Source organism: Nothoprocta perdicaria, unplaced genomic scaffold (genome assembly GCF_003342845.1).
Source record: "Nothoprocta perdicaria isolate Ctin4 unplaced genomic scaffold, notPer1 scaffold_3, whole genome shotgun sequence".
NCBI classification, from domain to species: domain Eukaryota; kingdom Metazoa; phylum Chordata; class Aves; order Tinamiformes; family Tinamidae; genus Nothoprocta; species Nothoprocta perdicaria.
Genome location: NW_020455532.1, coordinates 1,758,698 through 1,778,246, shown reverse-complemented (window position 1 = coordinate 1,778,246; position 19,549 = coordinate 1,758,698). Strand labels below are relative to the sequence as shown.

The 19,549-nt window shown below is 49.9% G+C and overlaps 1 protein-coding gene across 3 annotated transcripts in view; it reads right to left on the bottom strand.

Moving 5' to 3' along the window:
• Nucleotides 1-11,308, bottom strand: part of KCNQ2 (potassium voltage-gated channel subfamily Q member 2) — a 57,004-nt gene extending 45,696 nt beyond the window's left edge. For all 3 annotated transcript variants that reach the window (XM_026042254.1, XM_026042256.1, XM_026042255.1), the window contains exon 1: nt 11,013-11,308. In XM_026042254.1, the coding sequence (XP_025898039.1) occupies nt 11,013-11,308 (296 nt within the window). The remainder of the gene's footprint in view (nt 1-11,012) is intronic.
• Nucleotides 11,309-19,549: the final 8,241 nt, after the last annotated feature.

Below are 19,549 nucleotides of genomic sequence, written 5' to 3'. Positions count from 1 at the left end.
GGGCCATTCCACAAGGGCACAGCACCATCTTCCGAAGCTTGCAAGCAATAAGGACAGGGGACATAGACACATGACTGCTGAGCAGATCTTATCTAGCTGCCATTTCAACATGCCAGTGAATCAAAGGAGATGGAAGCCATATGCTCCGCTGGGAAGCATCCATCTCGTTGCCAAGGAAACATCCTTCCCTTTTAAAATGGCAGGCAAAGGTTTGCAAAAACCTGCTTTAACCCCCTTTTCTCAGGCTCAGCCCAAGTCACCAGGCTCTGCCCTCACCATCCGTGGAGAGGGGATGACGCCTCCTCCACTGGCTCAGGGAGGAACCCRGCCCAACAGAAGCGTGACCTTATTTCCATTTTCCAGATCCTAGACCAGTTTGTGTGATTTATTCCCTCTACTCAGCTCAAGGATGCCGCAGAGTGGGAAACAGGACGTGCGTGGCCATGCTGCACCTGGGAACCAAAGCAGAAAAACCCATTTCCAAAGAGAGAATGAACAGCAGAGTCACAGCCCAGGTCACTTCTATGAAAAAAATCACATTTAATAATCCAAAGCTTGGACAGGCCTATTTGGGACCCCCGGAGGTCTCCTTGCCTGTGTGGGARATCACCACCCAAGCCCAAAGCAACCTTCCTGTCCCTGCAAAGCAGGCACAGAGCTCAACATGCTCCCCAAAGCATTATTCCTTCCCACATCTACRGCGTGTGGAGCTTGGGGCTGCACTCACGCTTCTCATAAGCCTTTTTAAAAAAAAAAAAAAAAGTGAAATATCAAAGAGAAGGAGGAAGATCTGCATGCACAGGGACAGGCAGAGCAAACCGGAGGCGACATCTGTGCTCACAAGGGAAATTTGCACCGTCTCGTTTCGACTCGACGGCCGCGCTAGTGATGYGCACGCCCAGAGCGAGGACAGGAGGAGGCTTTGGCAGCAAAGCCGGGGGATCYGAAGGGCCACACACTACTGAAGGTGACGGCAACGCATTAGTCCCCTCCAGCCRAGAGCTCCCAGGGAGGAAACAGTTAAAGCCGAGACAACAGTCCYATTTATTAGTGGATCTCCTGAATTYGGCCATTCCTACACRCAAGAYGRARGYCTTAGGTTGGGATACRCAYCACCTACTTTTAGATACCAGCCCCTGGAGCAGATGGCTCCCTAAGGATGCCCCAGCGCCACATTTTGCACCCTGAGGGGCTCCCACCCCTTGTGCAAGTGTTGGCTGCAGGAGGGAGCGCAGGCTCAGGGTCCACAGGGGCTGCCGAGAGTGGATTCCAAATCATGTCTGGATTCTGCTGCGGAAGAGAAAAACAGCAGCAAAAGGTCAGTGCAGGAATCCTTCCCACTCCTCATTAGCTGGTGTGGTAGGAGAGAAGATGCTAAACAAGAACATTAAAACACATCTAGCTGCTGAAGGGAGAAACACGACAAACAAGGAAAATTCACCACAAAGGACTCTGCAACTGCATGTCACGTCTGACAACTGAAAGACAAAGAGCTCAGGAAAGGATCTTCCTCCATAGAGGAAGGAACAGTCACAAAAGACGACCRTGGTGATGTGCATCCACCAGTCACAATGACCAAACCATGCAGTCACATTAACAAAATCTGTTTAGGGCTGGCTAGATATTAAACGTGTAGATCCCTCTGGCTTTGGAGGCAGARCCTTTGCAAAGCGCTGGCAATTTAGTTTTAAGACACAATGACACGAGGGCTTGTCCCTGTGGCTCGGGATGGTGCCCGACTGGGTGGGAAGAGCGCGCTGTTATTAGCCTGTCCTCTTTGCAGGCGCTTTATGGCTCCTTCACAGCTCCCCAGCAAGTTGCTATATGACGACCACCCCTCTGCTCCCCTCAACTCTCACACAGCAAGGCGGCTTTCTGCAGGGCCACCAAGGCCACCAAGCAAACGTGGGATGTGTCTCAAAAGGGTCAACCTAGGGAAGAGTCCAAAACACAGGGAAGTTGCTCCCATGAAGGAGGCTCTTGGGCTATAACAGCTCTGAGGAGCCTGCGTTTGCCCATGTCACTTCTGATCTACATCTTGATGCCTCATGTCTCCTGGAGAGAAGCCCATGAACCAAAAAGCCAACTTAAAGAGATGCACCAGTGCTTCTTCAGGATGCTACACCTACAGTGCCTTGACATACAAACCATGCTCCCCCTTGATCACGAGCCACTATGGAGCAAAAACTACTCCTGGACAGTCAACAATGTCTTTCTTAACAGTCTGTCCTACCAGATCCGCAACCAAGACAGACATCCCATGCAAACTCCCACCCCCTGCTCCATACAGCCATGCCGCATCAGCCCGCGGAGACARCGCTGGCTGCAAGTCTCCCAAGTGATGGAGCCAATTTTGGGGTTGGTTTTACTGCCGATTCAAGCCTGGAACCTATATAAAGCATCAGGGCAGGATCCGAAAGCGGAAGAGAGACACCCACACCCCAGGAGCGTAGCGCACAGACTGAAATAAATCGCTGCCTGCCTAAGGAGATGACTCAGGAGTCTCACTACATCTTAACTCATATCGGTGCTAATGAAACCAAGGGAATTTGGAGGAAGGCCCAGTGAGAGATCAGCTGGACAACGGGTGGCACTGGCAGCTTTGAGACACATGCGGGAAGCAGAAGGATGAGCAGCARCAGAACCAAAGCAACGTCCAGCAAAGCAGAAGCCACGTCAGCTCAAGCTCTCCTGCTGCCCACCCGCTTTAAAAGCGATAAACTGTGCTTGGGAGAGATTTTGTTTTCCACTGCCCTTCCTGCAAGCACCGAGTCTCCATCGGCATGTGGCTCGAGGTGAGGAGGCAACACAACCTCGCTCTGTCTAGCTATAATGCAGAGATATTTATTTTAAACTCTATGGCTCTCCTCTTGAGTGAAAGACGGGATGCTCTTACATCCCTTAGTATGTTAGTCAGCCCAAAGAACCTCTGAGCAAGCATAAACTCAATTAATGGCCACTTGGAGACCCTGTGTTGTGCAAAGGCCCATAAACACGCAGGATAGTCTCCCTGGGCTGTCATTTGATTGCCACATATAACACTCTGCTAGAGTGAAAACCAATAAGCCTGATTCACCACCCTGCATTTGTAATGAACAGTAAAATTACAGCAAACAGACAAATCCCCACAGTGCAGAAGGATCCATGTCCCAGGGAAATGGTCCCTTTCTAGTCCAGGCCTGAAGCTAGTCTCAGGTCTTCAATATACAAGATTTCTTGCTAGGAAAACAGATAGGCTGGTCCATATCTCTGTTCTCACCATCAGAAGGTTCTGCCCAGCACTAGCAAGTTCACCAGTATTTCTGTCCTAATATGGAAAAACTGAAGGCATGTTTGCTCCAACTGTTGAGAGCATCTCTGCCTCGCCTCACAGGCGRACATACCAAAGGACAGATAAATTAAGCAGTAATTTACTTACCCTGCATCCATTCCTGCAGTCCATTCCCGCAGGTTGTCTTATCGCATACAGTTTTCCATTCATAAACAGGAGAGTCACTGGGATATTTTGAATTTCCAGGTGGACATTTAGCTTGGAAAATGCTTGCGGGCCATCAGGGCTGCCCTGGGGAGCAGCAGTGATGCCAGGCCTGGATAGAGGGTGGAGAGACGGCAGCCACCAGCTTTGTGCATCCCTCCTTAATGAGAGGCATAGGATCTTTGGGCAACAATTTCCATGCAATCTGAAACAGTCTAAGATGTTTCTCCATGGCCTTTTTATCACTTCCCTGGACTTTTCTTCCCCCCTGCACCTGCTTTCCTTTGTGAAACCAGTGCACACCAACAGAAAGCAGAAAAGCCACCAACTGAAAAGCAAAGAAGCTGAGCAAATACCACCAGAAAAGTGGAACAAGCCTAACATTTACCAGCAGTCCCCTGACAGCTGCTCTGTTCCCTTCACCTGCCTTGTCTCCCCAACACAGTAGCATCCTTAACACGGGGACTATCTCCTTTCAGCTTGAAATAAAGGATGCAAGCCTGGAGATTTCTGTTTYCATTGGAAGGCTTGCACACCACTGTAATATTCACAGATTTTTTTCCCCTTGGTATTTATTTTAATGATTATTTGACAGAAATCCTTACTTTTCTTCTGCATTTTTCTGTAGCTCCCTAACGAAGCAGAAGTTGCAACGAGCGCACGCAGCAGGTACCCAGCCACGAGCTCCTGCACTCGCACCAGGGATGGGAAGAGGTGTGCGTGAGTCACCTTTGAGTCAGGATGCCACCGTGGGCACCACAATAAGTCTCCAGAGAGCGACGGTGCCTCTACAGATCCCGTGTTCAGATCCCTGCCCCAGAGCAGGGCGCAGCTCCAGCCAGTCTCGCTTTGACACTTGCATCAGCACTTGTTCTCACCTSGCACCTTTGTGAATCCCAGGGAAAGAAGGTCCAAAAGCAAAACCTCTGCCTCCCTCCAAAAATCCCAAAATCCCTCCAAAATGTCCAAAAATCTGTTAGAGGCTGGAGTGGTACTGAARCAAGATCACAGATGGATGGAGAAATGCTTCAGCCTTCCTTGATTATTGGCAGCTAGACAGTTAAAAAGACCASAGGTAGCAATAAAGCATCTCTCCATCCCAGCCAATGACTTCCCCGTGAGATATTCCCCATCACACAGCCCTATATTTAATTAATTCAGTGCTTGGGAATAAATGCACATGACCTCCAGAAGCATCTCCAATTTATGTATTGGAGGATGCTACATTCACAGCTTCCCTGGGGTCACTGCATGGGGAGTCRAGGCTACCTGGCAACTTCAGCAAGTTGATGATACCACCTAACTCGTTCTTCCTTGTGAAAAGTCACATTTTCCTTTCTCTGGGTGGAGGGCAACATCCACTGAGGGGCTACATTTAAATCCCTGCAGTCCCAGGAGGAACATCCTTGGTTATGGGTGAACATTGGAGCCATCCAGGTGTTTCAGACCGGGAATGCTGTTAGGAGCCATCTAAATGGATGGAGCCACCCTGGCGTCAATCCACCGGCCTCACATCCAGCTGCCCTTGCACATTAACTAATCTCACCGGAGTGTGCTCACGAATCAAACCACCTTGGAATGCAGATCATTTCTAAATACATTCATGAAATTCAGTTAAGGGCACGACAAAAATCTCTTCTCAAAGTGTTATTCCTTTTTGGCTGCTGGGAGCTAAAAGCCATTGCATTATCCTATAGCAATGTGAATCACTATGGAGCTGAAAACCTCATGTCTCCTTGATACACGGGAATCAAGGGCATTCACACCGGGACAGGGGGAATCACGCTCACATTTCCATAAAAAGCATACTATAAACAAGATTAAAATTCTTTTAAGAGCCACTCTCAGCTTCTCCTCTATCCACCCTACAAGAAGTTACATATTGAAGGACGGCACATCTCCCAGATGCCCCAATTTTAAAGAAAAAAATGTCCCTCAAGAACCCACAGAGAAACCAGCTCAGCATCTGACCTACCTTAAAAGAGATTACACAAGGCTGAGTGTCCACTGCTTAAAACCACCAGAAAAAGAATAAACAATAAATAAACACTGATTTTCTTTAGCTGTATCTCTTTGTTTAAAGAAATAACCATTTTGCCTTAAGCATCAAAATCTGGGAGCAGTTTTAAGGGGTAGCAGTTTCCTCCTTATGACAAGCAGAGCCAAAGGAAGCCTCATCCAGCTGCAGTGCATTGGGACACAGAAATGAGGTCACCCCAAGACTTGGCTGGTTCTGCTCAGGTGCGGGGTGAACGTGACRGCTGGAACATGACACATTAAAGCGAGCGAAACCAGGCTGCTCCCACCAAGCTCTAAGCAGCAGGAGAGGAGGTTGCGAGACCCCAGAGCTCTCCGTGCCACAAGGCTGGGGCTGCTAGGGCTGGAGACCAGAGGCAGCGGTGGTGGCAACCCTGCTGGTCCATCACACTCAACACGGGAGCTCTCCATGGGCAGTGCTGTCCCATACCTAACAGGACCCCCTGGATCAAGTTTAAAAAGAACCATTCCAGCTGCASTCACAGGAAAAGAAACGAAAAAACATCCCAAATGTAGTCCCATCAAGGCAAAGTTTCACTGAAATCACCCCACTTTCCAACAGGGATATTTTCTAGCCCAGGGGTAGAAATCTATGGATTCAGCCCTGAATTTTGCYAGTGCTGCATAATTTTGCAGGGAGACAGACCCATGCAGGGATGCTCCTATGAACCAGTTTAAGGGCTCCAAGATTAATTCCCAAACAACAAGGCCTGGCTCTGCCTGCCCACACTGTCCTGCAGGAAGGACACAGTCTCTACATGCGGGAAACAGCCACAGGGAATGACCCAGAGAAACTGTGCTCAGGAGACTCTGCATCAGCCTCAACCTCCTCCCATGACATTCACCTGCTTTTGAAGTGGTTTTAGTTGGTTCTGCTTCTCCTTGTCAGGAAACCAACACCAGGAGTGGTGCTGGAAGACAAGGCACAACTAAGAATATGCCTCTCTACTGCAATGAGATAAGAAGTAGGATGGCTACAGCTCATGCTCTACCATAGATCTGCATGTCCCTTCCCAACCTTCTCTATCACCCAACATGAAGAGGGAGAACCATGGCATTACRTGCAAGGAAACAGCCTGAGAGGAGATGCAGGTGGAGCCCAAGCTGGGTCCATCCCTCCCGCAAGATGCAGCTTTATCCCAGGCAGGAGGCTAAAGCCCAGCACAGCACTTCAGCCTGCACAGAGCTGACCCAGCATCCCGGCTCCTGGAGCTCATCGCGGGCCTGGCACCGATCTTCCCTCTTCCTTACGAGCTGGCACGCTCAGCRTCAGCATGTTTTAGCTGGCAGCGGTGGCCAAGCAAACAGACCACACTTGCATAAGCGAGGACCGGGAYGAGGGTGGCCCTGCCGGTCACGGACACATGGGCTCAAAGTTTGGGGACATTGAGGCTGTAGGTGGATGTCTCACTGTGGGCAAGCACTTGCCATCAACCATGAGCCTCCCAGGCTTGCGGCTGGGTAATAAGGAGATAAACTACATTTATTCACAACTAGAAAATACTTTAAGGTAAATTAAAAAAAAAACTGCAAAAAAATAGCAGAACTGATACAAAATCCAAGTAAGACAGCAGCAAAACAGCTGGAGGTTCCCAGCTTTTGGGAGATGGACCTGACCTAAGGCTCAAACAGCAAAGGGTAAAGTGGTTCAGGCACAGCAAAAGAATATTAGCATCAAATCAGGCAGAGCAAGTGGAAACCACCACCGTCTTCATTGGAATTTAAGGCCATGCCCATGCTTAATTAACTCAGCGCATGGTGCACGCTATGCAGAGGTAAAATGCACCCAAACTATTTTTAACTCAGACAGGAGACACATTCAGGTTGCAAATTTGAAGTCAGAAACTAGGAAATGGAAGAATTCCATTTGCCCTGCACATGCAGCTTTAGAAGTGCCTAAACAAGCAGATATTTTGTGCTTTCTGATTCCGACCCCAAGCCCAGGCCTCCCTCGAGGGGCTGAACAYGAGCTGCTCACCTGGAGGATCAGGAAAAGCATCTCCAGATACATTCAGGTTAGGTGGGCGCCAGCACAAGCACCTGGTCTGGATTAGCACTGAGCATAACAGTATTTCCTGACTGTGTGGTAGGGGGGGGAAATTAAAAAAAGGGGGAAAGAAAAAATAAAAATCACCTTCAGGTGTTGGGGCTGGGAACTCAGCACCATGAAACACAGAGCAGGTTACAGTGAGCAAGAGCAAGGAGGAAAAAAATATATTTGGAACCATCAAAAGTAGGAAAAAGGAATGATTTTGGAGGTAAAAGGTCTCCCTGTGCAGAGAACTGCCTCAGGGTCTAAGTGCTACCACCTCCCTCTGAAAGTCTAGACAGTGCTTTATGCAGGGCTCAACTTTTCAGGTTTCAGCTGCATCTCGAGCAGAATGAGGCCACGTGCTGCAGCACTAAGGCTCTGCCCACTAAAGGAAAAAAAGAAAAAAAAGAAAAAAAAAAGAAAGAAAAAGCCTGAATCCGAGAGGATTGGAAGATTCCCATCTTCCCAGGCTCCCTGGGATACAGGAGGCCTGAACGCCTACGACTGGGGATCCACCTCCAGCTGCAGTCAAAAAGGAGGCTCTGCCAGGCTCAACCACGCATAGGGGCACAGGGCTGGGCAGGTAAAGCTGGCATCAGTGCTCTGGCCTAGGGGACATAAATATATATGTGTGCATACACATATATCATGAGYAGGTCACCTGGGAGAGTCAGAGTGGGAGGAGCTGTTAAGTATAAGATTGAATAACAACACAGGAGTAAGAGGCAGCCTTGGCTCGTGCAGGTTAATACCATTCTTTTGCACACACAACATCTGGGATGAGGCTGCAGGGATGAACTTGAGCCAGGGGGATGGAGGTGCATTTGCATGGAATTTCCCTATTTTCTCATGCATTAAACGGTGCAAAGGGGAACGAGCAGCAACAGAAAGAAGGAAAACAGACGAACAGGAGCCAGGATGCAGCAATGGGAACAAATGCCTTGCACCCAAATCCCAAGGCAGCCAGATGCCCTGTGCAACCTCAGCTTCTGCAGGCACACATTTAACAGGAGTGCTTCCAGAGGGCACCGCTCGCATCTATTAAACACTTTTAAGCTGGAGGAGTCGCTGTTTGTGCTTTAACTCGGAGATGCAGGGAGGCAATCGGAGGAGGAGCTGCCTGGGCACTGCTGCATGCTCTGCAAYGGCCAAGGCAGCTCCCGGTGCTGCTGAGCCCTGGGGAGCCAAAACACCTATAGACAGAGACCTGGGGGGTAACAGGAGCTGAGTTCACGTGTGGAAATGCAGCTGAGTCTAGAGGCAGCCGCCCACACAAGGTATAATCCAGCTCTGCAGGGTCAGCCACTCATTTGTGCTGGAAATGCTTCCTAACTCTTAGCACAAAAAAGGAAAGTCCATGGGAGAAGCACAGCAGCGGGATGGCTATGTTTTCAGGGCCAGTTACAGAGGGATTAAGCTGTGTAGTGTCCAAGCCAGACAGCAGGACGAGGCTCCTGGATCCAGGGTCTCCTTCAAGACTCCTGCACCTGCACGCTCAGCAGGAAGGCAAAAGACAAGTCCCTGTTCGAGGCTTTAGCACAAAATGGGGCTTCAGGCAGAAGGCAGCGTGGCCTGCGGGGGGGACACGGCGCTGGCACTGAGGCCGCCTGGGCTGACTTCAGTTCTCCCAGACAAACTTTATGACCTTGAACCGGTCACTTCTGGTGTGCCTGTGCACTAAGGCCTTTGCCCAGCCTGTCTGTCCAGAATACAGAAACCCTGGGAACAGAAACCCTGGGAACAGAAACCCTGGGAACAGAAACCCTGGACACCGGGTTGCTGGACCCCAGCTCCATCAAACACTACAAACACAGCAGGGCTGGACTCACCCGGGCAATCCCAGCGCTCTGCTAAAGGGATAACCGGTGCATAGGCTTTATCCCAACAACTTTGCATGCTGATGCCCACGTTCTTTAGGTAATATATGAGCAAGCCGCTGGGCCAAGCGGCAGCGCGCGGGGGAAAGCGGGTCCTGGCCAGGGTGCCCCAGTCCCACCTCGCAAGCATTGCTTGCTGTGACAGCTCTGCTGGGGCCAGGCCCAAGCAACTGCCGCTCCAGACTGCAAAACACCTCTGAAGTTAAGCCAGGGTTGCTGAAGACACTGAAGAASCTTATAAACCCCGTTCGGTCCTGGGATGTGCTTGCTTCTTCTGCGCCTTCATAGCAGGCAGCCCATGCCAAACACGAGGCAGGATCTGTCCTCAATGCAAGCAACACAGGCTCCCGATCCCCCTGCAGAATCCTGCAGGATTTCACAACAAACTACCCCCAAATCCTCCAAGAGGAGGCCCATGAGCATGGAGGAAGCTCAGGACTCCTGGTGCTGGACTCAGGGCTGTTAACTGGAACAGCAAGTGAGCTCCACAGCTCCCTTTTGCCCTCTCCCATTTTCCTGCAAGGAAGATGAGCTCCTGCAGTAGCCCAAGACCCTTGAAGGGGACAAGGCTCCCACCTCCCTTCAACCCAGGCAGCATTGCATCTCTCAGACTGAACCCTCCCTAGAAGGCCTCAATGTACAAAATGGCTGAGCACCAGAAAATGTTTCCCACCACCTATCCTGTGACTATTATTATTATGCAAAAGGAAGGAGAAGAATAGCAAAAAAAAAAATCCCCTTGTCAAGGCTGAGAGGCCCTAACCATGTTGGAAACCATGTACACACAAAAATACATCTGGACCAAGGAACAGAGCACCCAAGTCCCTGCCTCATGGCACCCAGGCCTGCAAAAGAGCCTGGTGGGACCAGGGGCAGTCCCAGAGGAGAGGGAGTTGCATTAAGGCAGCGATTTATCCGACCCTCCCTTTGTAATCTCTGCAACAACACGAGTCACTGGGGCGCCTCATGCAGCAAAGCCCTGGGGGAAGTATTTGCTGGCCAAACGGTGGGTCAGGTGTAACCATCTCTGGTGACAAAATGAACGACGGCTCCCCGGGATGCTCCTTTGTTTACCGCTCCTGCCTCCGGCTCAGGAAGCCCCAGACACTGATTAGCATTTCTTTCTAGACACATCTCCAATTCAGACGCTTCCCACAGAGGCAGAGGGGACAAGGAAACCCGCCAGGAGCCAGCACAGGGCCACCAAAACACCCCCAAACCCCATGCCCAAGATGGGGACGGAGGAGAAGGGGGGGGTTGGGAAGAAGAACCGGTGCCTGAGCAGCGTTTTTTGTTCCGCGCTGCTCCCAGCATTGCTATGGTGATCGCAAAGCGAGACGGAGCCACCATCCCTGCTGCTGCTCCAGCCCCGGCACCGACCGCAGGAGCCTCCCCTTTCCCCTGGGCAACTTGGTCCCCTCTTGGGTCTCCAGCATCCTCCCCTCACCATCACAAATCCCCTCCCAGAAGGTGCAGCCTGGGCACAGGGTGCCCTGCAGAGCGCAGGATGCCCGGGCTCCCCGTGGGCGCTGCGGGAATAAAGCGGGGGGATAAAGCGGGACCCCCTCACCCCGTCCATCCCTTCACTCACACGTATGCGTGGTAGATGAACGCCCAGCCCCGCGGTCTCTCGAGCACGTTGTAGAGGAAATTCTGCAGCTTGCGGTAGAAAGCATTCCTCTTGGGGGGCTTGCCGCCGCCCGAGACGCCGGAGCGCGGCTTGCTGAGGATGCTGCCCCGCTTGGTGCTCTCGGAGCCGGCGATGAGCAGCGCCCCGTCCCGGCTCGAGTCCGGCGCGCCGGGGTCGAGCCCCACGAAGCCCACCTTGAGCTTCTTCTCGCCGGCGGGCCCCGCGTAGACGCCGCCGTTGCGGGATTTCTGCACCATGACGGCGGCGGGGGCCGCGGGCAGCGCCGGGGGCCTGGGCCCGGCCCGGGCGGCTGCGCCCTCCAGGTTGCGGGACACGTCGGGGAAGGGGCAGAGGCCGAGCCTGGCGCGGCGGCCCCGGCTCCGCCCGCTCCCCGCCGCCGCTCCGCGCCCCGCGCAGCCGCCGCCGCAGCCGCCGCTGCAATGTGCTCAGCCCCGCCGCAGCTCCGCCCGCACTAACCCTTTGCGGGCCTCGGCGGCCCCGGGCGGGGGAGGAGGCTTTTCCAGCCCCCCCASCGCGCTTCCCCGCCCTCCATCGGGCCCCGGCATCCTCCGCCCAGGAGCGGGCCCCGGCATCCTGCCCCCGGAATGTCACGCTGTGCCGTTGCCCCCGTCCCCTGGGAAGCCAGCGTGCTGCTCCCGAGCCGGGCTCTGAGCTTTGCCCAGCAAAGCAGGCTCCAGGATTGCCCTCCTAAAATAAAATAAAATAAAATAAAATAAAATAAAATAAAATAAAATAAAATAAAATAAAATAAAATAAAATAAAATAAAATAAAATAAAATAAAANAAAATAAAATAAAATAAAATAAAATAAAATAAAATAAAATAAAATAAAATAAAATAAAATAAAATAAAATAAAATAAAATAAAATAAAATAAAATGCTTTGACACCTCATCTCAAACACTTAGTCACGCTCTAGCATCTTTCCTCCCATCCCCCTCCAATAAAATAATAATAATAATGATAATAATAATAATAATAATAATAATAATAAATCAGGCTTTGACATTTTCTTCCCCTCACCCCCAGCTTTTGGAAGGCATGCTTCCTCCCTCCCAAAAACCACACGTCATCACCTTGCCCCCCCAGATCAGGGCCCAGCATCCTGAGTTCCCCCACGGACACCCCCATGGGAAGGGCTAARACAGGAGTGAGAGCAGGGCCAACCCCCATGATGAGGTGCCCRTCCCCAGAGCTCCAACATGGTCCCATGGAGAACAGCAGGGTGGATTTGCGGGAGGRACCTGAGTCCACTTACCCTCTTGGTGGCTCCAGGAAAGCACCAGGACCCTCTTAACCACACAGCCAAATGTCCAGGTCTAAAGCCATTCCATTTCCGCACGCTTCAAGCACAATGCAACTTATTTAAGGCATTGAAACTCCATCCTGATATGGCTGCCAGGCCGGGGAGAAGACTATGCTCCCAAATTAGGGAGCCCATTTCCAAATACGCTGACCAAACCCAGCTCTTTAATGAGGCCTTTTGGTTATGCTCCATCTTCACCATTTCGCCCCACACAACATGACTGGCTTCATGCCTCAAGGAGCATTTCCTCCTTGTGCACCTTCACAGGGCTCATAGGACATCACTTAGCCTAGAGAAGACAATATTTAGCCTAAAGAAACTGAAGAATAAAGATGTATATGCAGCATACAGCTATATTCCAATAAAAGTGATGACTGCAGTGCAAYGGGAAAACCTATAGCACAAGATCAGCCTTGGGGGCGAAGCCAAGCCCACGAACAAGTGCTTGGGGCAGCTTTCTAGCACTTAGAAGCCAACATAGCATGGATGATACCCGAGCTGCACACTTACATTCTTCATAAATAAATTATGCTTTAGCACAAGGCTTTCAGATGTAAATAACTAAGAGCCTAGATTAATCTTCTCTTGTCACAGGCTGGTTATTTGGGAAGCACCAAAACAGTTTCCCAAGATTTCGTCAACACCAGAACAGGAGTTCAGCCACTCTGTTGCTGGGGCAGGAGCCGAAAGAACAATTGCTGAAAAKTGCTGAAAAAAGCCAAAAAAAAAACCCTGTTGTTGACAGTTTTTCTAGGACTTTTGTATTTAAATGAAAACACCAACAAAACCTTTCAGAGTACATTGCCCCAATCCTGGTTTTGCTTTCTACAGTCTCTCCGTATGCCTAAGGAGAAGCTCAGTATCTAATGGATTAGAGGAGCACAGAGCCTTGAATTCCCACCACTTACTCTCCGAGTCCAATCCTGTGCATTAAGAGAAGAACTGGCAYGAAGCAGCCCTACATTTTCATGAACAGGATGCTTCCTGTGACCCACATTCTTCCTGACACGTAGCTAAGAGAAGTCATCTCTGCAGATGCAGGCAGAAAACTAAAGCTGGGTTAAATAATAGAAAAACAGATCTGCAAGTATGTCAGTGAATAAATTACTCAATTCAGCGAGGGGCCATTCTATTCATTATTTGTGAACACTTGCAAGATCATTATTGTTCTTTAACAGGGTGGCCAATTACAAATGTGCCTGGCACTAATGTACAAAGTGCATTATTATAGATCCAGCTACACAGTCCAAAGGCAGGAAATATCCCCCTCCACAAAAAGGCCAACAACACACAGAGGAAGCAATTTTCAATTAACAAACTCAAGATTACAAATAGTCTGTGAGCTCTAAAGAAGAATCTAAATTCATCTCGCTCCTCTTCGCCTAATTAGTTGGTTGTTTACCACGTTGCACTGAAGCTTTTGGGGTTGCCTGTCTCTGAGCCCATCACAGAAATAGGAGTGGGCCAGGGGAAAGGATGGGATTTTGTCACTCCTAAGCACTGGACGGCTACATGAGATGTCATTTTTTTTATTATTATTTTTTAATAAAAATAAAAAAAAATATAAGAGTGAGGTTGTACCAYCTCTCAGGAATTGTTGCTTCCACTTAGGATGGAGATAAAAAGCCAGGTGAAGACAAGCAATGCCCCAATGAGTAATGATACCAAGAGTGCTCCCCTGGATTGTGGAAGCTCAGCTGCATCTGCTGCAAAAGACCAATCCAGGGGAGGTGTAAGAGGTCCGAAACATTTGATGCAGGCCCATTCTAGCCTTGCTCCACCATCATCCTTGGTGTTTCAGGTATCCTTGACTCCTTCAAGAAACAGTTCATGGCTTAGCACTGAATATAGTGGGAGTCTCTTTAGAAGCAGCTTGGCCAAGGGGAAGAGGCTTTGCCCAGGATGGCAGAAGAGCTGTTCTTTGGTCTCTCCATCAGCATGCTCAGGGCCTGACCACATCACCACTCACCTTACTGCCCATTCCCGCAGCCTGCAAGCTGCTAAGAGACCTCAATATACTCTTGCACAGCACCGAGCACACCCTGAGCCCATAGAAGCAGCAATCTTGTGGAAACGACAGGGCTACAAATACTCAAAGGACCAAGACGCAGGCCAGTTTTGAAGAKGAGGTCTGTTATGTTGTTACTTCTGCTGAAGGACAGAAGACACAGCCACTAACATAGTGTGAATTAATGAAATATATAAAAGCAGCACTGGGAAGGTGCTTTTGTCTCATCCAAGGACATGACGTCTCCACAAACAAACAGAATTATTGAGTCAGTTCTTTACTTTCAACACCGCTGATGGCTTTAAAACACAAATGCCATGGCAGATAGCTCAGGCCCTGCAGGCAAGACAAAATCTATCAAGCTGTATGAAGAYACAGGAAGTTCATGCTCTGTCCTTTGGCAATTTTTGAGACATAGTAAGAGGTGACTGGTGTGAAATATGTGGAATGACTCCAGGGATATATTCCCACTTGGAGTGCATAACTGATGCCCTTTCTTGAAGCCTGCACGACGACTGGGGGTTTTCACAAACTATGCCAACATCTCGTAGGTTTGGTAACGCACAGATTTCTCCTGGAGCTATTTCCAAACCCCAAGACAGATGGCTTCATCTCACCTTGCTTGGCTCCCCGATGGCTGCAGCACCCTAGTCCTAACCCCATGAGAGTGAAGGTGCAAAGAGATCGGTCATTTCTCACCCCATGTACATCCCTCTCTCCCCAGCTACCTCTCTTGCATCCATAATCTCAAACAGTCCCCTGGATACCACATTTATGGATCAGACCCATGCCTCACAATGATAGACAGAGCTGACCTTYGGGTTAACCATGACTTGGGCCAATGAACGCCAAGCAGGTTTTGACTTTGAAAGCAGAAAACCTGACAAAAACAAAAAACAACCACAACAACAACAACAACAAAACAACTCAGTTCATAGAGATGGACCCATCTTGGGAGCTGTTGCTCCCCAAGGGTAGGGTTTAAGCAACAAGGGTTACTCCTCCAAGAGCCAGAGAACACTTCACCACTTCAGAAGATACTTCTACCCTTATGTCACCTGTAAGAGAAGTTTTGTGTCTAAATGAAGAACCCTGTCGATGATTCAAGAGCATCAYATGGTAGCAATCCCTTCCCACCACTAAAGCGTGTAGTCTCAGGTAGGGCCTTTCTCTGAAAGATGGGAAGGATCAACACTAGCTGGTCACCAGACCATGGAAATGGCCACTAGAAACTTCCAAATGAATCCACATTATGAAATTTGCTGGTTTTGGAGTAGAGCAGTGCTGGGATGGACTAAGTGTAACTCATGGCAAAGGTGACCGTGCAAGAGGGACACAAAATTCTGGCTATGTARGTATATAAATATTTATTTATATATTAGTATAAGCCCGTGCTCAGAGGCTTCACCCTGTGCAAGGTGGAGATTTGGAGGCAGCTGCAGAGACGCAGGAGCAGGGTGGGGAAGAAAGTGTTAAGATGAGTGCAGAGTAAAGTAAATTAGAAGGGAGCCTGCTTATCACTGCTGTTAATTGAGCCATAAGGAAATGRGCCTTCAGTAAGAGACAGAAATTGGCTGAACAAGCTTAAATTAGATTGAAGATCCATGCCTTCTTTATTGGATTGAGGAAGGGATTAAAAGCACATTATAAATCTGTAGTCGCTAAGGACACGGGGTTAATGGCAGGTGCAGTAGCCGTGTCTCACGGCTCTGAAAAATCTCTCTCCTGTGATCAGCAATGGTTTGACCTGAGCCTTCTGCTGTGGGTGAGCATGGGKTCTGCAAGCCCTTGCAAGGGGATGGGTGCTCTAGGCCATGCGTTTGGTCAGGCTGTAGCAACAGGTGCTGTTCCCATGGGATGAACCCTGGTGTGGAGGGATCACCATGAAAAAGCAGGTTCCGAAGAGCAAAGGCCTCCCTGGGCACTCCTTTCCAGCCCAGCCACCATATCAGCACTGACTTTTTTTGCCAGCCTAGAAGGGATACCAGACTGCCACCCAGTTCCAATCACATTTAACGGTCACCAACCTCAAAGCTAATTAAGGCTACATCATTTTTCACAAGAAACRAAGTGATTCCTCCTTCCATTCAAAGGGGATCCTGAAGGGTGAAGTCATCTTCAGTAGATACCAGAGAAGGGGATCATGAGACACCCCTGACATCAAAATGCTTCAATTGGCACTCATGCTCAACACATTAATAAAAAACAATGCTTCATTAGCGCTGCTGCTGGCAAAGCTATTTCTTCTATATTATATTTTCTGGATGMAAGATTTCTGCACCCTGTTCTTTCTGTCCTGTTCTTCACTCCTAGCTCTTGGACCCATCTCCAAGAAGCATCAGGACAAAATAATACCCTATAGGACTGGCTAGRCCTGCAACTGGAAGAGCCTGATGACACAAACAGAAGTCTCCCCATCTTATGAAAACCACTGTCACRTTGCACAGGATTAACCCTGACAGGACACACGCCTGCACCCATCTAACCTGCATTACRCTTGTCCTTTCTAAGCACGATCAGAATCTATGAAGCTTAAGTATTAATTTGCACTGTAAAGCTGGAAGTAACAGTGACTTGCCCGGGTAGGTGGAGGAAGGGGCACCCTCAGAGCACCCACAGAGCTGAAAACACCTCCCCAGCAAGGACCCCAATAGCTCTGGTTTGCAGAACCAACCCCAGCACATTCTGGGCAGGGTCCCCCAGTCACACAGGGACCTGCATCCACCCTGATCTCCCTGCACCCATCCACTGATGTCCCCCTGCCCAGCTATGGTCTCCCCATAGCCCCCTCCCCAGCCCATCCGCCTTGGCTAATCTCTCTTTCCCAGTCTCTAGCCTCTATTTCTCCCCTTCATTAGCCTCCAGGTCTTTCCCTAGCCTCCTCTGAGACCACACACAATTCCCTTTCTTCATTTACACAGTTACCTTGAAGSTATTTTTAGCCCGTGGCCACGCTGCCTCTGAGTCTTCCTTTTTCTCTAGGCTCTATAAATTTATCTCCTAGTCATTCCCCATGCCTGGCAGCACTTGCAGACCCCCTCCCAACCTCCTTGCTTTCCTGCTCCATCCCATGAGGATCAGGACCCCATAACATCCACCTCCTGCTGCACCCTATCCCACCCTTGGGGACAAGGCTGCTCCAGGATAACCTCTCTGCACCCCATGGCCACCTCTCCATAATTCCCTTGAATTCCCCAACYTGCAGCTTTTCAAGCAGTAAAACCAACCTGGTTTTATCTTGGTAACTCATCTGGTCATGCCAGGACAGCGTCCACCTCGGAATGGACCTTGCTCTCACTAGAATCAAAAGCAAAAACTCCCCCAATCACTGTTTTTAACTGCTCCCATTAAACACTTTGCACCTCATCAGACACCTGCCTCCCACCTGCCCCCACRCTGAAGAAAAACCTGCATGAATATGTAGGGCCTGGAGGTTGTCATCACAAGAGAAAGCAAGAGATAACAGCTCTGACACATCCCTCTCCCTGAGAGATGAGCAGTGCAGCAATACAGCAGATTTCTGTGTTTTATTCAGCAAGGAAATTAGGAAAAAAAAAAAAACAAGAGAAACAAAAAAAAAAATAAGGAGTGAAACAAACAAGCAAAAGGCTTCTAAAGGTCCCAGGTGGCTCATAGCCCAGTGTCATGGGTTAAGATGACACCTGGGGCAGTAGCTTGCATTAAACTAATTATTTTTTCTCTGTGTTACTGAAACAAAGAAAACCTCCTAAATACAAAAAGCTATTTTTTTCTTTTTCTTTTGACTTTTTTTTTTCCTTTTCTAAAACATTGAAATAGGAATTTTGGTGTAAACTGCTAAAAAGCCCTGGCCGGGGGCTGCCCATGCCCGGGCCCATTGCACCTAARTGCTCTGGGCAGGCATCCACAGCGGCCGGAGGGATGGAAAGCGCTCGGAATAAGCTTTGCAAGTGGTGCCAGGAGAGGGGTCATTTAGATCCCCTAGACTCAGCCATCCTCAAGGTCATCTCTTTCCCAAGGAGGTTTATCCTGAGGGTTTTGCATTGCCGGCTCRCTGGGCACAAAGCCCGGACCAAAGACAAGACCAGAGCTCCCACCTTCACGTCTTCCTCATCCTCCCTGCACATAGTGGGAGCCCCAGCCCCTCTGCTCGGCCTCAGGAGCACGTTGCACCTCGGGGGGCACGTTGCACACCTCGAATCTGCTCCAAGGGATGCTGTGCTTGAGTAYGGACTGGCAGGAGATGAGCAGCCCCTTGCTTCCCATCCCTCCTTCTATGGGGTTGCCAGGGACACCCTGCCAAGGACGGGAGGGTTTGACACCAGGGTCTAGGTTCACCTKGAGAAGACACGTGCATCTCCAGATGTGTCCCAGAGCCCTCCTGGAGCCTCCTCGTGATCTTCCAGTGAGGCCGAGCAGGTAACGAGGCTCTGCCCTGCGGACGTCTGGGACTATATTTGATGGATGGTCTGGAAGTGCGTAGCTTTGCCGGTGATTTGGCAGGCTAGTCTTTGCAGACCAGCTCTGGCAGTGATTTATAGGTCTGCGTTAGATGGAGTAGAAAATAGAAGTGCTTTGCAAGGTGAGACGTGCTGGRTGTTGGGATGCTGTTGGGAYGCAGCCCCCAGGACAGAGATCTTGCTCAGCGCCGAGCCCACTTTCCAAGACCATGCCATGGACTTGGTGGTGTGTTGTTCACCTGTTGTTCACAGGTAGGTGTCCAGCACCTACCACAGAAAGCTGGTCGGGGCCTCCAGCAGCAGGACCAGCTTGAGTGACATCCCATGACAAGGCCTGAAGTGGCTGGGAGTGTAATTTAACCTCTCCAGTAAATGTGTTCCCCAGCRGCAATGTGTTCATTGACTTCCAAGGGAAAAGGATGTAAGGCCAGGAGACCTTCACTTGGCCTGAATCCATAGCAGAGTGCAACTCCAAACAATAATCAGAATAATTTGGGCTTCCCCATGCCTTTTGAGTCAACGTGAGCTGGCAGCACCTTCCTGGCCACATGGGGTTAAGGCTCAGTACGATGCATGGGAGATAACAGTAATCGATGAGGAAGCAACGGGAATTCCTGCTATTACTAACATCCCTGTAATGAGTTGCACGCTGAGCTCAGCCCACACATGGTGCCTCCGCTCAGCAGCTGTGGGTTCCTCTTGCAGCCTTGCCAGAGCTTCATCAA